The following is a 22119-nucleotide window of genomic DNA, read 5'->3' on the forward strand; positions in this document are numbered from 1 at the left end:
GCAGCCAATGGCAGATCCATCATGTCTGTTAGGATAACTATTTTTCACTACACAGAGCTCAAATTTGAGAGGTTTTAGCAAATACATACCTCAGTGAATTCTAAATGGCAGGCAGGATCTAAGAAAGTGCAAACTGAACAGGACTTTGCACACAATGGTAGTTACCAAAGACTTCATGTGAGTACTAACAGCACCTCCAAGTGAAGAGCATTTAATGCTTCTCAACAAGTCATCTGGCTGCCACCTGTTACAGCTAGGAGCCAGCACACACTTTGTGGAAAGATAAAAGCAAGACTGAGAAAACAGATGAAGGAAGTCTGAGGTCTACAGACTAAATTATTTCATTCTAACCCCTCTCAGAAAGACAATCTGAAAGGGGAGAAGTTCATTCATCCCTTACTCGTGACCCAGCAGCAACGCAAAGGAAGCTAGATGGCTTTTATTTACACGAAGAGGAAGCACTAGCAATCTGAAACAGAAGTAGAACCAATGTTTAGGATTAGATTACACAAAAGATGCTTGCTTCCAGATCAGAGCTTGCCAAATAAATTTACTCCAGAATGCTTTAAATCTAACAGCAATCTCAACTGAAAATCAAAAAACACCTTTGAAAAATGGCATCTTGCAGCAGAACAGCCAACTTAGCTGTCATTTTTGCAGGTGGTAGCAGAAGTGTTCTGGAATACTTAGTTCTACATCATCTTTATAAGTAATCTTTATATGGAATACTTGAGTGTGATCAGATTATATTAATTGCGCGTCCTTGTTTTGTCAAAGTTCTTCTGTTCTCAATTTGCATAACATAGGTACTGCTGCCTGAAGTTAATTCAGAGGCAGTGCCTCAATTAAAATGCTTTGTAATAGTAGCAGTAAAAATAAATTCTTTTGCATACATTAGTCTTAAATATATTTTAAGTGAGAATCTCTGTTTAAAAAATATCTTTGTCAGAAACATTCAATATCAGCATCAAAGCAAAGATGAATAAACACAAGAAATTATACAGCTGATGAAAGTTGAAATAAATCTATTTCAAATACATAAGATTGGAAGTATGCAATGGGCACTGAAAGGTTAAATCACCTTATATGCTCACCTCTTTCTGATCAACCTGGAGTGCAGATTTTAAAATATCTCTGAGCTGTGTTAATTGTCTTCTTTCTTCATCCTGTGCTTGTTTTATCTTGAAAGAAGAAAAACACAGGTTAAAAATAACATTATTTTCTTGTCAACAGTTCTTTTGAACTTGCTACTTAATTCGTCTATTTTTCTCAGAAGTGTTCAGCGAGAATTAAAACATGGAGATGAAAGACACTGCAATCAGTTTATTTTCCTTTTTATCTCCAGAAAACTAGATAATGGCTAGGATGCTGTCAGGTTAAGACTTTGACACTGTCACTTTGTTCTTGTCTCCTTGTGCTCAATTTGAAACCATATGTTGTTTTTCACTTAGTCAGTAAACTCTGTAGAGTAAGGGCTGTTCCCCTAACATTTTACATGGGGGATCTGGAACTGAAAGCAAAGCTCCCAAACAAGACATCATAACAAAATTCTACTCAAAAGTTTACCCCAAACCTGAAAACACAATTAAGCCAGTCAACCAACCTAAACAAAACTGTTAGCAGTTTTACTGTAAAAAGCTCAGTTTACAACACAAATGTGAAAGGTTGCTAACTCACCGTATAAAGATCTGTTGAGAGTGTCTCAATTGAAGGCTTGAGACTTTCAACTGCTTTTAATCCATCCTGAAAGAAACTTAAAAAATGAAAAACAAAAAGAAGCCTTATTAAACTTCACTTTGTACATTCAGTTTAAAAGTTGCTCAAAGGAAAACATGGAAATTATTACGCAGTGGCAAGAATTTGAAAACTTCAAGCATTTCTTTTTTTGTGCATCTTTGATCAATTCACATCTTTATTCCCATCACAGCTTATCCTAAGACAAAATCCTCAACTAGATTTACAACAGCCACAATCCACTGCTGTGTAAGTTGTCCTTACTCTCACCTCAAACACGGACTCATCTCATTTTTTTGAAGACCTAGAACAACATTTATTGTAGAACAGCAAAAGCTCAACCAAGTGTCTCATAACCGCGACTTCTTGGAGCCCAATGTTTCCACACCTGATGCCATTCCACCACTAAAGGAAAGCCTCTGTTTCCCAAGCATTACTTACAGCCTGTATTCAAACTGAATATGCTGAATCATTCTTTATTATATGGTCTGGTGTATTTGCACAGTAATATTCCACATTTCAACGTTCCAATTCTTTAAAAGAAGATTTGAAAAGTAAATTCAAACAAACCACAGGTATACAAATATTAAAGAACTGCTGCCACATTTGCAGTGGAAGAATTTTCATTGGGATGCAGACGTGAAAGTGACAACGCAACACAGCACTGGTGTTGTGGGAATTCTATTACATGGACGGGAGATGAGTGACAAAGCACAAGTGAAATAGATTTTAAAGCAACATAGCAGCAATACAGGGGGAAAAAACCCTCCACTGATTCAAAACTGGTATTTTAAGATAAAAATTTACTGATTTGAACAAGCAGACAGAAGCTCTTTCAAGTTTAGAGCTATGGCTTCCTTGCCATATTACTGATCTGTAATACTACCATAAAAAAGGAGATCATTCTAATGAGAGCTTTGTGTTTTATTACCGAGTTCTTCAATTAATTAGAAAGAAGAGTGATTCTTTCAATACTGCTTTATCTCACTGCTTATGCAATTTATTTTCCTTGAGCACAAATTTAATTCAGATCATTGCTACATACACTGAAAAAATAATTCAAATCAAACATGTCAAAACTAACAGACCACTAACTAATTGAGCAAAATAATAGCTCTATTTCAGGAGTAGTTTTTGAAATACGCCAAATTATTTTCTGGGCTTCCTTTGGAAACAAGCAATTATTTTCTATGGTTCTAAAAGTCATTAAGTCTTTTGGAATATAGTAACAAACACAACTGCTAAACTATTTGACAAGAGCAATTTGATTTCAGTAAGAACAGTCGAATCCTAGATTTATTTTTCTAAAAATTCGGAAAAGTGTTATGTCTAAATTTAATTAGAAAACTGCTCCATTATATAGAGTAGGTATAAAACCTAAAACATACTTGCATTGAGCATGAAAATACTTGATCAGGTTCTGAAGCAGGTCCACTCCTTTTTTAATCTTGATTTCGTTGACTTTCAGCAGGTACTGTTAACACAGTAATACACACAAAAAAATTAATGATTACTGTCACAGTGGTTTTTTTTTACATTTTATTTTCAGTTACGTTTCAACAAGCTTTAACAGTTCCAGTTTTAAGAGGCCTAAAAGAATAAGCCAAACTGTGGCTTCAAGGGTTAATCACACAAAAGCAATAGCTGCTACTGCTCCTTTTTGATATCCTGTGGGGATATTTAAGCAGGATTAGTTCAAACTTATCACATCCTTCACGACTCCTAGTGGAAGCCTCTGTTAAAGGAAGCGTGAAACAGTTTGTGCAACGAATTAAAGGATCCATTCTGAAATCTACCAGCCTAAGAAGATCTCTCTCTCTCATGGATTGTTAAATCCATTGCCAAGTAGATGTCAGAAGAAAACAATTTACTAAAAACAAACAAACAAAAGAACAACAACAAAAGGAAGAGGGATTATCTTAAACAGTTTTTTAAAATCTGCCTTTGAATTTTATCATTTTCTTACCAGCTCTTTATACACATTAACAACAAAAAACATAATTTAGCATGAGACGTAAAACTGATATTCAAGGCAACTGCTTGTAAATCTGTGTTGGCACATTAACCAAAACAAAGTCTCTTTCTACTACTCCTTTTACCCTCAGAGATAACTAAGCATAATCTCTTCCTAAAAACCAGAAAAAATACAGGATGCACTTCCACTACTCCACATTTAAGGTAATTTTAGGGATTTCACCCCGCATTTTAATATCTCTAGAAGTGGCTGAAATGAATTCCTCCTTTACTGTGACACACTGAAACAGAAGCATCTGTTCCACGCTGTTTCTTGCAGATGACACAGATGGGCAATTAGTCGGTAAAATCCTTATATTTATGGAGTATTCAAATATCAGCTTTGAATACTTTAGTCTGACTCTGTACAGCTATACAAAGTTTTTCTAATAAATATCAGTTTGTGCAGTTACCAAAACTGGTATTAAAATTAGGCTGGTGTATAGGTAAAATCAGCTTTAATCATTAATATTAAAAAGAGAAGAAACATCCATGGTGTGTTTTTGACTTAGTGCATATTGAGAACAGCCTCAGCTCTCAGTGATGGAACCTTACGTGTCTTTAAATGAATTAAATCAAAAATATTTGCATCAGATTTAACATCACGAAGACCAAAGTCACAAAGATTTCAAAGTGCCAGCATTCTGAGCCATCTTGAAAGGCAACTGAACTCCATGCTTAGCTTTCTTTTCCCAGCACCAGCCCAGAAGAGAGCTAAAGTGGAGTTCTTCCTCACATAACGCTGCAACAGCTGGCAGTGCAGGGAACAACGTAGAGAGTGAGCTAGGGCTTAAAATAATTTCGAGTGAAGCAGGAGTATAAAAGTATACCTATCATCATTTCTTAGTCTTCAACTGAGCTCTGCATTCTAAAATTTACTTATACATGAAACTAGAAAATTTGCAGCAAAGTTAGCACATCAGGATAGAAAAATGTATGTTTGGTCCACTACTGTCTTGTTACTGTTAACATCCCATTTTCCCTGAAATACTTACACTTTTCAAAGTGTTCCTAAAAATTGTTTTGGTAGAACAAGACAAATTTCATGTTGAATCTTACCTCACACATTTGTAACTGGAAGAACCTTCTTTCTTTCTCCATCTCCTCTGCAATTTCAGCACCACTTATTTCCGTACGGATCATCCCATGCAGCTTAGCATGCTCTTTTTTCTCCTTCTCTATTTTTGTACTATAAGGTGAAGAATCAGTCAGTGAAGTGAGAAATTGAAAGCCTCTCAGGAAATCTGATTATTCACAAAGTCTACTGACAGATGCAGAGCCAGTCTTGCAGCTTTGCATAGACTTACTTCCAGATGCCATTCATTTGAAATTTGACAATGACAAAAGATCAGCAGTGACAAGCAGTAGCCAAAACCTAATTCAATCATCTGTTAAAATAATTTCCTGACATACTCTAAAGGAAGATAATAATTTAGAGAAAGATATTAACTTCTTTTACCGGAGAAAAAAATCAGCAACTAAATAATCCTACAGTTTCAATTAAAATTCATGCTTAATCCCAGCAGACCAAACACTGGTTAATGGAGCTCAATTATGTCACCAGATTTATTGAGTCTTGCCTGTCATCAAGTCATCTTCTATATATACAGGGTTTCCTAAGCCAAAATCACATTTGCCATCTCTACTTCCTACTGAGCCAGCTGGCACTGGGAATGCCGGCCAGCCGGCTGTGTTGCAGACTTCAAAGTCTGCCAGACCAGCTGTCCTTATTCCCTAAAAGTTTCCACGGACATTTTCCAAGAGCTCTGAACAAAAAAAGGTTCTCCTGGAGAATGTAAACGAAGAGCTGATGCTCGTTGTGTGGGAGAACTCCCCTATGTGCATTTGTGTCCTCATTATTCTTCGCAGTATTGCTAACATCAGTGAACGATTACATTACCCAGATAGACCAGCCTAATATGGAAAATGATACTAATAAAAGAGAATACATGAGCACTTGCTTTATGGAGAAAGACTTTCAGTCTGTCATATGCACAGCTTAGAGGCAGAAAATTCTGAAAAGAGCTTCCTGAGGAAATGCTATGCTGCTTTTGGACAGGAGGAAGCATCAGAAAGGAATCCAGGAAGCAGACGAGAGGTACAAACAACACAAACAGTCACACCTCCTCTTGGGCAGTCAAGTGTCTCTCAGTTCTCTCTCTGAAGAGATGATGCATCTCAAGTGCTCTCTTAACCTGATGTTAACACTGCCCACTATATTCTTACACAATATATTCAGCCTCTCTCAAGAATGAGAAATTATCTCCTCTTATGCCTCAAGCAGCAACGGAAAAGTAGAATTAATCCCATTACTCTCATCCCAAAACATTCCCAGAGGGCAACATACTGAATGGCAATCCAAAAAGCCCCATTTTGCCCTCACTACTGGCAGGCACAGTGGAGCCAATCCCCTGCAGTATTACAGCAGTCAGCACATCCAACCAACACTGCACTCCTCAGCGCATCAAGTTCTACAGGAAAGAGATGTTCTGAGGAAAGCTCCTCTTCTTTGAAATAAATATCCTGAAAGTTTTTATTTGCTTAAGAAAAAACGTGATTCCAGAGGAAAAACATGATTTCAGAGTGTTCTATTTTCATCAAAAAAGTCTATACTCTTACCAACCTACTGTCAAATATGCCTTTTGTAACCACAGAAAATGGAAAGCAAACAAAAGAATTATCCGGACAACACCACTACAATAGGAGTCACAGAGAATGGTAAATATGGAGCTCCTTTCCAGCACACCAGGTTCAAAGTCATACATGACATGATAGTTGTAAAAAAGTCAAACCTCAGAGAAATGGTTCAGGATAGTTTTAGTTCTCTTAGTTTCCACACTCAATTAACAATTCAATGAATTTGATGAAATGCGATCCAAATTCAATAACCATCAACTACCAGTTGTTTATATAGAAAAACGCTTGAGCAAAGGGTGACATAATCAATCCTAATATTAGGAGTGTATTAACATGTCATAACGTGTTGATAAATGCCAATTAAATCAAAAGATAACTAACTGCTAAGGAGTCAACCAATAAGCACAATATTATGGTATACACTGTGTTCAGAAACTGAATTCCTTTTAAACAATAGGTTAGACTTGGCTGGAAGAGTCTGCCTACTCTTTAAAAGATAAACATATTCCTACAAGCATATGGTAGTTCAATCAAACCTAAAGCATACCAACATCTACCAACTACATAGGAGAAACAAGGCATCCTTGAGGCCACTTGCTAGAGCTTCATTTGCATTTCTGTAGCAGCTAGAAGTTTCCACTATGGAAATGGGAAGCTGGATCTGGAAACAAACTCAGAGGTCAGGCACCTGCTAAAAGGCAGAGCTTTGGGGGAAGAGGCACAGTGGTTTCAACAACTTTCATGATGCTTTAAAACAACAAAAACAAGTACCAGAGGTACATTTATTTATGTTTGCATTTCCTTATTATTTATCCTTTCCATCTCCAATGACCTTTCCAGCTTTGTAATTCAGAATTTAACCTGTTGTTCTCTTACAACAAAACACTGCCTCCTTTCTGACCAGTGCTACCAGACACTTGGTTTCTAGGCAAACAAAGGAACCAGCAATGCAATGTTGCATGCAAATCTTCTGGGTGCAAGGCTTAGTTGTGTTTCCTATCATATCTCAAAGGTCAAGACAGGGTCTGGCAGCATCAAATGCTCCTGCACTGCGATGTTAAGTAAATCCTTCTGGAAAAAACAGCTTTACGACGTATCAATGTGGGATTTCCAAATATAAGGCACGTTCCAGTTTTCCAGGCAGATCAAGGAAACAAAATAATTAAATACAGAAAGCTCTAGGAAAATCTTCTGGGATCAATAAAAGGCAAGCATTTTGTGAAACTGCTGTTCTTGAAGCTCATGCAGTACGTACTGCATATGTAGACTTTGCTGACTAAGATTTAAATCTGAGCATCCTTCAGACCATTTGCAAGACACCTGCACATGACTAACAGACAATGAGCTCAGACGTGTAATAGACAAGTACAGCTGAAATAGAGGATAAAGGACTTTAACAAGAAAGTAGGTCAGATGCAAAATAAGTGGCCTCATCCGTTCAAATATCATTGCATGACTATTTGTAAAGCTCCAATTAGAGAAACAACTGTTTTTCAGTAGAAATTGCCATTTCAATTCTACTCCACATTACGATATAAACAAAGTGGGCTTTATTATTATTATTGAAGGACAGGACCTATTGCTCTTTAACATACCTAAGGCAGGTATTTACTTTCAGCCAGGGAACAAGGGTAAAAAACTGGAGTGGCCTGAGCAGAGGCAGCAGCAGCAGCAAGCTGGCAGGATCTATGTCTTTCTTCCTCTCTTCCCCTGTACCTGTACAGCAGTAAGCCAGGCTAAGTACGTAGGTGCAGAAAAGTGGCAATAGCACCTGGAAGGTGCTTCATGTATATGCTTTAAAAGAAAATATGAAAGGAGTATTGACAATTGATGAACATCAGTGGTCTACTGAGTCATGTTAGAAATCTAAAGAAGTAATTTAAGAAAAGCCTGCAAAATTTTCAGATATTATTTTTAAATACTGTTTAAAAATGAGTAAAATGGGTTTTAAATGATAGAAATATCATTTAATTACATAGCTATGTTGACATCTTTACACAAGACTATAGTAAGAACTTGTTCATTCTCCTATTGACTTGGCCCAAAAACCATTCATTAATTATATCTACATGTGAGTGCCTGCATTTCTGCACAGTGATGTAACACACCTCAGACTACTGCCTTGATCTTATTAATCCCCTAAGCACATTCAAATAACTTGTTTTATTCACTCAAGTGTGCGTAACAGACTTCATGTCCAGCTTTTCAAAGGAAAATGGCAAAGGAGGAAAGGGAGTCAGTCTTCCCAGAAAAGCCTGCTAGTTTTCAATGAGCCTTTATTTTTAATAGCATTAGCACAATGCTTACTAGCACAGGACTTCTAAAGAGAATATTCACAGGCTTAAAAACAAAGTAATTTTTATTAAAAGAAAAAATTAACATTTTTTCTTTTCAGGACAGACAGGTTTGTGTCTGGGATTCTGGGATACTGACAGTACAACACAGCTAAAAAGGGGAGTAAATAATGTGCTTCAGGAAGTTTATCGTTCTGACTCCTGTACAGAAGTGATACAATATCTGCCTCAAAATCTACCACAAGAGGACTGATCAAACTAAACAATGTGGGTGAAATCTGGCTCACTGCCTTGGTGAATACAGTCTGTCTGCTGGAAGTATGAGCAGTTTTATGACATGTACTCTCTGCCCATATGCTCCCTCAGTGTGTCTGCCATTAGTGTTTAAGTACATGGGGGAAAGCAACTGCCTCGTAACAAGCAGAGCCCAGACTGCACCAATTCCAGTCAGAGGAGCAGACGCACTCATCCCACTGCAGTCCCGGAGCAGCAAGCAGCAGCGGCCAGTTCTCGGAGGCTGAACAGAGATTAACTGAGATCTTTCAGCTAGCTTAAAGCTTTAAAAACATTTTAAGATCTTCAGTGTTACAAATGAAGCATGCTAATCATGGATGGTGAGGAAAGATGAATTATTCCTTGGTGTCAGCTAAGGATATTCCTAATTTTGTCTTATGGTTGGCTAGCATAAAGCTTGCTCCTCTTACTCCCTTATTCAAGAACAGTTCCAAAATACAAAACCAATTACGTCAGCTGAGGTGATCTTGAGGAAAATGCTCTGAGAACTTGGGTATCTACAAAGGAAGAATCAATTAACAATAATCAACACTGATGGTGATCTAGGAGTTTAAGAACAGATCAACATTACCTTCCCAAACAAGACCAGATATATAAACAATTTTCAAACACAACTGCAGAGTCTGAAGATGATCAGAAATGATTATGGAGAAAAAGAAAAAAAAAATCTTTAATGAATTTCTTTTCAAATAGATCACATTTGGGTGTATCAACACTCAATATCATCAAAGATGTGCAAGTTAAGGACGAGATATGGAGGCAAACAGTCTGTTTTTATAAAGAAGAATCAGAAGAATTCTATTTACTGAGTTGAAGAATTGTTTAAGAACCTCCTTATCCAGACAGAAATCAGGATAAAGGCGTTGCCACTTCTGAACACACTAGAAAAACACAGCTTTGCTATTTGGCGATTTGCTTCGCAGGTTTGTACTTGTGACTCAGAAACTCAGGCCAGTGACAGGATTTTAAGCATAGGATAAACAGGATTAGGCAGACAACGCTGCTTAGAAACCTGGATGATTTGTGAATTCAAGGGGAGAAAAAAAAGAAAGGGGAAAAAAAAGAAAGAAAAAAAAAAAAAGATGCAACAGAAATATCACTAGAAAAGACAGCTAACTCAGCATAATCCTAGGCTTTAGAAACAGTCCAAACAAGGCATCATCTAAGGTAACACACTGAAGAACACTGAGGAAACCTCTGTCAGTACTGCAGATTGAGGTTAGCAGAGACAACTCTACATGTACCCAATGCTACAGATGACCAAAACACACAGAGAAGTTCAGATCCATTTGAGACGGCCACAGAATCAAAACAGTTCTTTTCTCCAGAAACCTCTGAGGCACACACGGTTGCAACCCCAGCAACTCAAAAAAACCTCACTGTTTTCATATGTCCAAAATTTAGTAGATGACAAATCTGGTCTCAACAAATTCAGACTTAAACCAGTGTTCTCACCCCAGCTTGAAAATCACACCACTAAAATTCCAGTATTTGGTAAGGCCAAGCTAAACAGTGACAGCTGGGAGCATTTCAGCTTATCTGGAAACCCGTCTTCCACACAAGATGGTCTGATAAATCCCACAGGCCTCCTGGAGGGAGGTGAGGAAAGTTCTATTCCAAATTTAGCTGGTAACTCACTTGGTAGAAGTGATGCAGATTGCAGTGAAAAAACAGTGTTTCTGATGAACAAACTTAAGCCACAAAAAGCTGTCATAAAACAACCACCATAAAAAAAGTCACAATAAAGAGCTTTGAAGAATTTGCCTGTACATGGTATTCCCAGGCTCTCTATCCCAAGCCTCAAGCAGATGATCCTTTGGTCTTGATCAAAGTGAAGGAGTCCAACAGGCTAGACAAACAGCTTTAAACTCTAGACTACTGATGTGGAGCTTTTATGTAACTGCTTAAAAAGCTAGCAGTTAAAAACATGGCAACCATACCAGCCAACCACCCGGAAATATCACAGAAAATGGTAATGGATCTGAAAGAACTTCCTAATGAACATATGCTACCTTCAACTTTTCCTTAATATGTTAAATAAACTACAGCATAAGTGGTTCAAAAATAAGCATTGTTAAGGAGATGTGTTTCATTCCTTAAGGAATTTTGCAAAAACTATGAAGGTAACCTGGAAAGAAGTATCTCCAAGAACTACCTCCTTACACTGAAAAAAGGAACATGTTCAGAATAAAAAATGAAGTGTCTTAATTAAAAGCAAAGTTAGAAAGCAGAGTTTTTAAAAGACAGTCACACTCAAAGGGAAAAAGAATAATTAAATCTTGTGATCTCATACGTTGGATTCAATCCCACAGACAGAAAATAAATACAAGGCCAACATCACATCTTCACGCGCTAAATGTAACAATGCACACAACTTCTCCTGTATCTACTGCCTTAAACTCAAATGAGATTCAAATGCATTTCCCATGGGCATTTTTATTTCTCAATTACTGAAGTTCCTTGTTTTTTGTTTTTAAAAAAAGGAAAATATTTGTAGTGTGACTCTGAAACAAACCACTTGCTACTAGGACCAAACTGAGGATCAAAGCACAAACCCTTACATCATTCTAACATGCTCATCCTGGTGAATATTCTATTCCACCAGGAACCGCGTTCTTGATAATATGCCTCAGCAGCCTGCAATTGTATTTATTTTAAATTCTGCACACAAGCTTTGTGGGATGTCACTATGAATGAGTTCTACATAATTAAACAAGCTTTCAGATCCAGTGATCAGGCACAGGTAGATAATATCAGACTAAATTACAGGGCTGTTCTTTATGGCCCATCCTCAGAGGCAAACTACTGCCAAGGGCGATGGTTAGAAATCTTAATTACTTCAATAGCTGAAAATTGGCATGGCACCAAACAGGATTGTTTGCTGGTATTAAAAAAAACACTGAGCACTGGAACCATCATAGTCTTGGCACAGTTACAAGTTCCAAGGATTCAGACTGGGGGTTTATCTTAGTGTTTCAGAATGTCTTATTATGAATATCCTGCTATAGCAAGGCAGTTTCAAAAATACAACACAACTAAGGTCCTCCTCAAAAATCAAGCCTGGAAAGCAGTAATTAGATCATTTCCATTATTATTCTCAAGAGAAATAACGAGATTCAGCTAACTTGCTAAGCTTGTTGCTTTTGTGACTTAAATAGCCTACAGAAATCACTTTTGAAGCCTGCTTGTACATTAATTCAGATGGGTCAACTCGGTAGGCACCAGAGAACCATTTCAACATTGTGCAACTGGAAAATAAACTAAAAAGTGGTGCTAGATTCTCAGTCAATCTAGGCAGCCAGGGATCTGCTGAAAGATATTTGTGTTTAAATACTGTAATATTCTGGAGCTGTATCACCAAAGAAATCACACGGTACATGTGAAGCTGATGACCTCAGAAGGTCAAGATGCTAGCTGGATAGCTAGGAAAACTCAACCAAGTGTCACAAGCCAAGTTATATTGGAATAAGGAATAAAACTCACCATGAAATTCTGCTTCAGGGACTACCAGCTGTGCTGACACAACTGACTTGGTCAAACCAGGAAGCATACTTATTCCTGACATAGGGCAACTGTTTCAATGTTCCAACTGCTGGGGCATTGCTTAACAGCAAAGAATTAGCAGAAATTGTGTGCTTAAGTTTGCAATTGGAGCAGGGAAACAGAAGCACTTGCAGGAGACCTTCTGCATCCAGTTCTGGAGCCCCCAACATAAAAAGGAAATAAAGCTGTTAGAGGGGAGTCCAGAGGAGGGACACAAAGATGATTAGAGGGCTGAAGCACCTCTGTAAGGGAACAGGCTGAGAGAGCCAGGGCTCTTCAGCTTGGAGAAGAGACGTCTCTGGTGGGACCTCATAGCAAGCCTTCCAGTACCAGAAGGAGGCCTATAGGAAAGCTAGGAATGGACTTTATATAAGGGCACATAGAAACAGGATGAGGGGAAATGGCTTTGAACTGGAAGAGGGAAGATTTAGATTAGATATCAGGAAGAAATTCTTTACTGTGAGGGTGGTGAGACACTGGAACAGGCTGTCCAATGAGGTTGTGGATGACCCCTCCCTGGAGGCTCTGAAGGCCAGGCTGGGTGGGGCTGTGAGCAACACGGCCTAGAGAGAGACGTGCTGCAGGAGGAGCTACACCATCTTAAATGTCCCTTCCAAACCAAACCACTCTATGATTCTAGGAGGGTGTGGAATACAGGATGGATGGATGGCCCTACATCCTGTGGAAGTCAAGGCAAGTTTCCCAGCTGCAAAAGACGCCTACCTGACTGATGCGACAAGGGATGGTGTCTCCACAAACCCTGACTCAATTGGAGTAGAAAGGGTTGATGATACCCCTCCCCCATCCACACATGCACAAACGCTGAATCCCACCCACTCCCACCTCACATGCAAACAACAGGCACGTCTGTGAAGTATCTCCTTTGTGCAATAACTAAAAAGAACTTTGACTCAACAGTCAGGTGTGCACCTGCCACCCTAATATTACCAGACCAGAGACTATACTGGAACCAAGAGTGGTGATACAGATTTTCCCTACCCATCTATCCAATCTCTCTTTTCATGCTAGATTAGAATGTAACACAAAGCATATCATCAGCTTATCACCAATGAGGTATGGATATATATATATACACACCCAGAATCTTATGTTAAGTATTATAGTGGGATACAAATAAACATTTAACTGATTGTTTGGTGTCATTTCACCTTAATTTAGACCAAAGGATTTTCAAAATCTCAATGACCCTGATCTGATCGGGTCATGACAGGTAATAAAATTAATTCTGCTTGATCCGAGGAATTAAGATTTGTTGACTTGTTTGATTCATTTAGCCAGATATAAAATTATGTTATTAAAACTGATACTATGGCTATTTGAACACCTTATCATACATCTTCAAGCAAGTGGCTTATAATAAATTGCGCTAGACACACAATATCGATGACAAGAGCAATACAGGTATCCATTCACTTTTAGTACACATTACAAGAGCATCCAACCTTGGCATGAACTGCAGAAAACATTCATATACTTAAATAAGCTGCAGTAATTAAATATTGTGAAGGTTTGTGCTATTGGACTGATCAGGAATCACAGCATTTTGGAGCTTTTTTTAAAGACAACTGAATTTTTCTTCACAGTAAGGGTGACAGAGCACTGGCACAGGCTGCCCAAGGAGGTTGTGGAGTCTCCTTCTCCAGAGATATTCAAGACCCGCCTGGACGCCTACCTGTGCAGCCTGCTCTGCAGGGGGGCTGGACTCCATGATCTCTAGAGGTTCCTTCCAGCCCCTACAATTCTGTGGTTCTGTGGCTCTATGAATACACACAGACATTTTTTCTGTGGTCTTCTAACTAAAGAAACTTGCTAATTACAGTGAATTAGTCCGTGAAGAGAAGAAAAAAATAACAACACATCCTTAAAATTGCATCAAGAGAACTATAATGTTGCTATACTTTTTGTAGTCTTACTGGAAACTACTGAAAAATTTAAAAATTATATATTTCAATTGAAATAAAACATTCCCAACTGAAGAGGGAAATTACTCTGATTACTTAGAACTTCATAAAACTAACAAGTCTATCGGAGATACTATCATGGCATTAAAAAAAAAAAGGAAAATATTTACACATGAAGCAAGCTGCATACTACAGAATTACAGAATTTCAAATGATTCTGCCTATATTTACATTTCTACTCAGGTAAAAATCTTCCCAGCTAGGACTGCCTGGAACCGTATTACTAAATAATAACTTTCTTAGATTTCAATTATACTTTTATATAGAAGATTAAAATATACATACACTTTAGTTTCGTAGTCCTTCCAAGCTTTATCAAAGGGCTTTTTCAGGTCCTGTCAAGACCAAAAAGAAATAATAATGCAGTTACTTATTAACATGAAAAAAATACAGATCTAACTATGAATCTATGCCACTTGCAGTGCCTACTGGAACAAAGAATTCTGCTTGTTCTTGCAAAGCTTACACAAGAACCATGTAAAAGCAATCTTGTACGTAAGAGTAATACATTCACATTACTGAAAGCATCTCTAGGACTCCGAGTTGGATTTTTCAACAGTTACAATATGAAAGTATCATTTGATTGTTTTCTCAAGGCAGGAACATGGAGCAACACTGTATTAAGTGCACTTTTTCTGACACTGAATAACAGAAGAAAAAGAGGAGCAAAACACACTAAGCAAGCAACAGAAAGGTCGTAAGTGTGTAAATAATCACAAGTGTATAAATAATCCTTTCATCTTTCAGTAACATACAAAGACCATTTTTAGTCTGTGTACATCTTCTTCTTCCTTCAATGTCCTAGAACAATAGCTGCCAGTTGCTTCCTGTTTGCTCAGCAGTAAATGAAGCCAAATTCATTTGCTGGCTATGGTCTTTGAAATTTATTATAAACATATTATCAGAGTCCTAAGTTACTATTATTTTAAATAGGAAATATACTCAGGGCAAAGCAGATTTAGCCCTTCTTCAGAAAAACAGTACATTCATTCAGCGCTTTTCTTAAAAAGGTACAGTTAGAGTGCTAAACATATATATTAATAACAATTCTTCATTTTTAAGGTGATAGCCCCTTTCAACTAGGCAAATATCTGTAAATTAATTCTTACACCTCCTTCTCTGCTTATTTTCTATATCTCAGAACTGTTTTTAAAGCTTCCAAATATTTGGTATAGGTAGTCAACAAGCATGCTGTATGTGCAACCGCAAACAGAACGGATGACTCAGTCCATAATAAAAAATAACCATCTTGTTTATTAAGCTAGTAAGTTTTATATGAAATAAGATAAAAATATTACATTAGCTAAATGTATCTACTGTACCAACAATAATTTCATATATAAATAAGAATATAAACATACCCCTTTTACTCCTTTCAGATCTCCCTTCAGCAAACTGTCCAACGGAAAAGTGATTATGTTGTTCATATTCTGAATCTGTGAAACAAAAAATTACATGAAAATATATTTAACGCATTTTAATATAGAATGTACGTTGCCTCAATTCACAAATTACAAAAAGTTTCACTAAGTAATCTTCACTGAATCACAAAGGGTGAGAAGAATCTCTAAGATCATCAAACCCAACTGTCCCCCTACAACCAACATTGTCCACTAAACCACGTTCTTTAGGACTGCATCTGCACATTTCCTGAGCACCTCCTGGGATAGTGACACCACCACCTCCCCAGCAGCACATTCCAGCGTCTAACCACTCTTCTGGAGAAGCTTTCCTAATACGCAACCAAAATCTCCCCTGGTGCAACTTGCAGCCATCACCTCTCACCCTATCACAGTTATCAGGAGAAGAGGCCAACCCCCACCTCACCACAACCTCCTTTCAGGCAGCTGTAGAGAGCAAATAAGGTCTTCCCTGGGCCTCCTCTTCTCCAGACTGAACAATCCCAGCTCCCTCAGCCGCTCCCCGCAAGACTTGTGCTCCAGACCCCTCATAGCTTTGCTGCCCTTCTCTGGACACACTCCAGCACCTCAATGCCTTTCTTGTTGTGAGGGGCCCAGAACTGCACAGTGCTCAAGGTGTGACCTCAGCAGAGCTGAGTACAGGGTTACACTCACCTCCCTGCTCCTGCTGGCAACACTATTTCTGATATGTCAGGATGCCATTGGCCTTCTTGGCCAACAGAGCATATCATATATATTATTTTCCTAGCACTGCTTTATGAAGATACTTATTAATACAACTGGTAACCAACGATGTAACATGAGCAACATGAGTTAATTAAACTTACTCTAGAGACATTACAATCCAAACCAGCAAGAAACCAGCAGAATTCCTGCTCATGTAAATATCACATCCAACAACTGCAATATGAAACCACTATTTCTAACACTGCCTTATTTTACTGTTTAAGTTATATCAAAACAACGACAATTTTTCTGCATTTATGTTTCTTAATTCCTGAGCATCATTTAAACTAATCTTAATTTTGAAGTCCCTTCAGGCCCATAAAACGTGTCTGTTACTCACAATACACAGAGTCTTACTCTGACAAACTACAAAGACAAAGAACTCGGGCCTTTAAAAAGCCACTAGTTAAACATTTAGTGTATATTCTTAGAAAGTACTGTGTTTGCCATTTGCCTATCAACAAAAACCTTTAAATAAAGATTTTATGAGGTCTTGAGTAGGCATGTAATTCTAAAGTGAACAAACAATCCGAGATGGAAAAAAAAATCTTCACTTCAAATGAAAATTGAAAACAAACTTACATAAATATTTATTTAGATAAATAAATTAATAAAATAGAAAATAATGGTTCTGAATGGATGATCTGTACTGTAGTATTCTGACAGGGAAAAAAAATGAAGACTTACAGTAGGAATAAGAAAGAAAGTAATATACACCAGGAGAAGAAACACTTCATTTCCAACCCTTTATGATTGGAGACAACGTTCCCAGTATGAGTCAGGACAGCTAGGCACAGAATTTAAACTGTAACAACCCAAACAGATTGAGCTGAACGTAATAAACAGAGTGCTTTAGAGTCACATGACAGAAAGAAAATCTGATTAATTTCCGCAGCAGTGAAGGGAAAGCTGCCTTTGGGCGGGTTTCTTTTTTTTGTTGGAATTGTTACCTTTTTTTTTTAATGTGCTTTTTTCAAGAAGCACAGAAATGTACATATGAAAGCAGATTTTCAGAACAGTTTTTAGTAGAGAACACATTTTGCATCGTGTAACAAATAACGCTTCTGTTCCTGAAGAAAAGTCAGGAGTATCAAAGTCTCATTTAGCATAACCTGGGCAGATAAGGAATGACATTATTCCTTATCTGGAATTTTTAATTGTATATATGTTCAACTGTGAAGTTTCAGCCAACCCAGAATGGAAAAATAGGAAAGATATCTATCACCCTTGGTGGCCTCACTAAAGCAAACTGAGGGGTTTCATCCCCAGTGGTCCTCATGCTCAGTGATCCTCAATAGCTGCTATTAAAAACAAAAGAACAAACAGCCAAATTCCTGCCTTTCCTTTTTGAAGATGCTACTTCATTGCATTTGCTTGAAATTTCAGCCAGCAACCAACGAGAAAAAGAACGTACATGAATTTTAAAGCTTGAAATGCTTAGGAATGTTGAAGAAATAAAATCTGGTCCATTGAGTATCTACAATAAATTACATTTCCCCTCCTCCACTCTACTTTTCCTTCTCCCAAAAAAGCTGCAGGATGCAAACACAGCCCTTTAGAATCAGCATGTTAAATTCCAACTCTTTGTGTTTGCTTTTAAAATAATTCTTACAAAAACTGAATGGGCAGCATCTACACATGCTTAGTTGACAGTAGAAACACCCTTCTAAGTTCTCTGCAGCACTACAGCACCTACATACCAACATAACAGTGTCTACAGTTAATAAAATAGAACTTTATAAAATATAAGTGAACCTTATATTAAATCACTTAAATCACACAAAACTTAGGTAAAAAATAAAAACTTCTACAAAAAGACTGAGAATGTCTATCCAAGAGGAGAAATAGAAAGGCTTCATGTAACATCTCATCCTATGCAAGGTGTTCTACTGTGTTATTCTACCTTATCACTACACTGTAGCAAAAAGTCTAGCCTAAAGATCAATGCCTTCACAGCCTTCATTTAAACATTCTTCAAATCCACGTAATCAAGAGGAAAGCAGGAGTGAGGTGTTTCTCAACAGCAGATTCAAGACAAGTGTTTTCTTCCTTAAGTCATAAAAATGGCAGACCCTCAGCTATTTGGAGACATATTCATACAACAAACCATCAGCTTTCAAAACAGTCCTGGATATCCCCAAGTGATTCAGTTAATGGGACATGAACTCATGCTCCTAAATACAATAGTCCAGAAGAATTAGGATATATATTTTTAGTGTAGGGAGAATGTTTGCCTGTTCAAATCAATTCCGTGTGCTACTACCTGCAAGTTATTATCAGTCCATTGTATCCCCTATGTTCCTGATTTACTTGCAGCAAAAGTAAGCATACATAATGCATGAATTTGTCATTATTAGCCTAGTTAGATGTACTTGTTCATATTTATAAATCAGCAAAGCAGGATACACAAGAAAGATCTTACATTTTTTCCCTCTTTCTTGAGAAGTTTAAGCTGAACTATCAAAAAACAGACTCATTTTTCACACGCAGAGAAGCACTAATATGCTGCAGCTCCTACTATGTGTGTCCACAGAGCTAAAACGTATACAGCTATTTATGTTTTAAAATATTTTTTAAAAAGAGACATGAACAAAAGTGCATGAAAGCTTCAAAGAAATTAAAGTCATCCTCTGTCAGAGGAACACAAGCAAGTTCCACATGTTTAGGGGAAAAAAAATGTATTAGAAGAAAGGCAAAGCAAAGAAATAGTTGACCTGGTTTCTACTTCCAACACTGCTGCTTTGGCACACTTGCAGTTTTCTTCTGACAGCTTCCAACAAGATAAGATGACAGACAGGATAATAAATTAAAACTTCCTAAGTTGGAGAAAGCTCAGAGGAGGAGAAGAATAAATGGCAGGAGGGAGAATGTAAAAATAAATGAACTCATGGCTGCCAGAAGTGATGGCAGAGGCAACAGGCAAGCCAACATTTGTTAAGCAGAAAGATTTTCAGGGAGCTTAAGAGTCTATGGCTAAACACTGCAGTTCTTCATTTGCCAGCTCCTATTTACTTTAATTAGACTTTCTATTTTTTTTTAGAACTGCTTTAAATCCAAAACAAAACAAACAAAAAAAGGAAATGAAAAAAGAAACTAAAAACTTTTTCACTACTTCTCAAGGAGCTTTCTTAGCACAGAGTGATTTTGATTAAACTAAAACTCAGACACTTGAAGAACCTACGACATGACTCACAGCTGTCACCAAATTCTAGATGCATTCCCTGTATTAAGAAGCTCCGGGCTTTCTCAACCACCAGTGAACTCAAGTGTTCACAAGTGACAATTTTGCTTGCTGACTCGTAATTATTTTCCTTTTTTTAAGGCAAGTACTATTGCACTGAATAATTTTCAATAGTTTTTCCAGTGATTTGAGTAGGACAGGATCAATCAACATGAGCATGGAGTGACTGAAAACCCAGAAAGGCAGAAGAGATGCTTCTGGCATCAAACCATAGGTTTTTGGAAAATCACGTTAACAAAAACTTTGGACTTTTCACCACGCCTGGCTCTCACACACCAGGACACAATGGTGCCTTTGCTCCCAGCCCTGCCTGCAACATGATCATGCATCCCAGAACTGGGACAGGCTGAGTTGGTGGCACAGCGATCACTGGTGTCACACCACAAGAAATGGGACTCCAGTGAAGCAGTGACTGCTCAACACTGAACACCCACATGGAGCTGCTCATTCTGATGGCTATGTAAACATCCTCACATAACATAACAAATGTTGACCACAGAATTGTAGGAAAGAACCTCTTGAGATCATCTATTCCAACCGCCCTGCATAGCAGGTTCCCTACAGCAGGTAACGTCATGCCGCGTACTACTGGCAATGACCACAATACCACCACCAGTAGACAAATTACAGACTGGAACTTTCTTGATTAGGAGCTACAGGTATAACATAACAGAAAATAAATTTTTTTTAGTATATTCTTAAAAGCATGAAGTGTATAACTCTAAAAGCAAGGAGAGACTCTAAAAACTCTAAAAGCAAGGAGTTATTTCAGCCCACCCTTCTTGCCAGCGGAGAATTCCCAACTGTACATTCTCTAACCTAGGTTAAAACATCTAAGTGGGAAGCTTCCACTGCTTCCTTTGGGCCACCTCATCTAATATTTTTCACGGTCAGAGCCCATTTACACGCATTTTATTAAGTTCCCCTTCTGCAAGCACACAGTTATTGCTGAGCCAAACCCATTCTTCTAAGCTTCCTTCAGAAAACAACCTATTTAAGCCCCAATCAATTTTTTTCTTACTGTCCTCAGAATTTTTTTCCACTTGGATCAATACCTTTTTGGCAAAGAAATAAAGATAACATTCCAGACAGAGCTGAACCTATGCCATATTAAGAGGAGTTATTACATCTTGCTTTTCCTAGCACCTACAACCAAGAGGTCTATTGCAATTTCTGTACTTTTATACTTACTGCAAAAGCAAGCCTCAACATCTCTTTCCTGTTTTAGACACAAGTTTACAGTACTTTCTAATCATTTGAATCCATGTAGACCTTCTGGGTAATTTTGTGTTCAGTAGTTCCTAAAGATAACTTTTAAAAAGGATGAAAACGGAAACAGTCCTCACTTTTATGTATTTTTCTTGATTTATTTCTCATGATCTAGAATATTATGATCTCTCATGCCCCTCAAGGTCCCTCTGGATAACAATCCCTTCCCTCCAGTTCACTGACAACACCACACAACTCAGTGTCATCAGCAAACTCACTGATGAGTGCACTCAATCCCATCATCCATGTCACCAGTAAAGATGTTACACTGCACTGGTCCCAGTAGGGATCCCTGAGGAATATCATTCATCTTCATGTTCACATTGAGTCACTGACCACGACTCTTTGAGTGCAATCATCCAATCCACCAGCTAGCCCCTTCATTAAATTCATGTCTCTCCAATTTAGAGACAACGATGCCATGTGGGATGGTGTCAAATATTCTGCACAAATCCAAGTAGATGACATCACATAATTGCAACTCCTTTATCCACCAACGTTGAAAGCCCATCACAAAAGACCATCAGATTTGTTAGGCATTATTCACCCTTAGTGAAGCCATCTTCATTAAGGAGGCTGTCACCTCCTTCTTTTCCATGCGCAATATCATAGTTTCTAGGAAGACTGCTGTGATTTTATCAGGTATAGAGATAAGAGAGACTAGCCTTTGGATAGCAGCTTAGGAACTTCATCTGCCAGGACACTTAGACACACAGGACTCTAACCAACTGGATCCCTGAAAAGGCCAAAGCCTGCTCTCCTGAAGTGAGCTTGCTGTGCACCCTCCTCTCTGCCATAAGGATCTCAAAATCCACCATTTCATTGTCACTGCAGCCAAGGATGCCCTCAAGTTCCATGTTCCCCATCAGTTCCTACTTGATGATGGGAACAAAGTCAAGTAGAGAATCTCTACTTGTTGGCCCCTTTATCACTTGGAGAAGGAAGCTACCATTAATACATTCCAG

At 38.0% G+C, this 22119-nt stretch overlaps 1 protein-coding gene across 3 annotated transcripts in view; it reads right to left on the reverse strand.

The window, feature by feature from the left end:
• The window catches only part of ASAP2 (ArfGAP with SH3 domain, ankyrin repeat and PH domain 2), an 89870-nt gene that overhangs the window by 35314 nt on the left and 32437 nt on the right, over nucleotides 1-22119 (reverse strand). For all 3 annotated transcript variants that reach the window (XM_042890078.1, XM_042890071.1, XM_042890064.1), the window contains exons 4-9: nucleotides 15859-15933; nucleotides 14783-14832; nucleotides 4807-4936; nucleotides 3123-3208; nucleotides 1678-1753; nucleotides 1095-1181 (exon numbers count right to left, since the gene is read on the reverse strand). In XM_042890078.1, coding sequence (XP_042746012.1) covers nucleotides 1095-1181; nucleotides 1678-1753; nucleotides 3123-3208; nucleotides 4807-4936; nucleotides 14783-14832; nucleotides 15859-15933 — 504 coding nt within the window. The remainder of the gene's footprint in view (nucleotides 1-1094; nucleotides 1182-1677; nucleotides 1754-3122; nucleotides 3209-4806; nucleotides 4937-14782; nucleotides 14833-15858; nucleotides 15934-22119) is intronic.

The sequence above is a fragment of the Lagopus leucura genome, unplaced genomic scaffold (genome assembly GCF_019238085.1).
Source record: "Lagopus leucura isolate 7727_CA_CO unplaced genomic scaffold, USGS_WTPT01 Super-Scaffold_73, whole genome shotgun sequence".
NCBI lineage: Eukaryota > Metazoa > Chordata > Aves > Galliformes > Phasianidae > Lagopus > Lagopus leucura.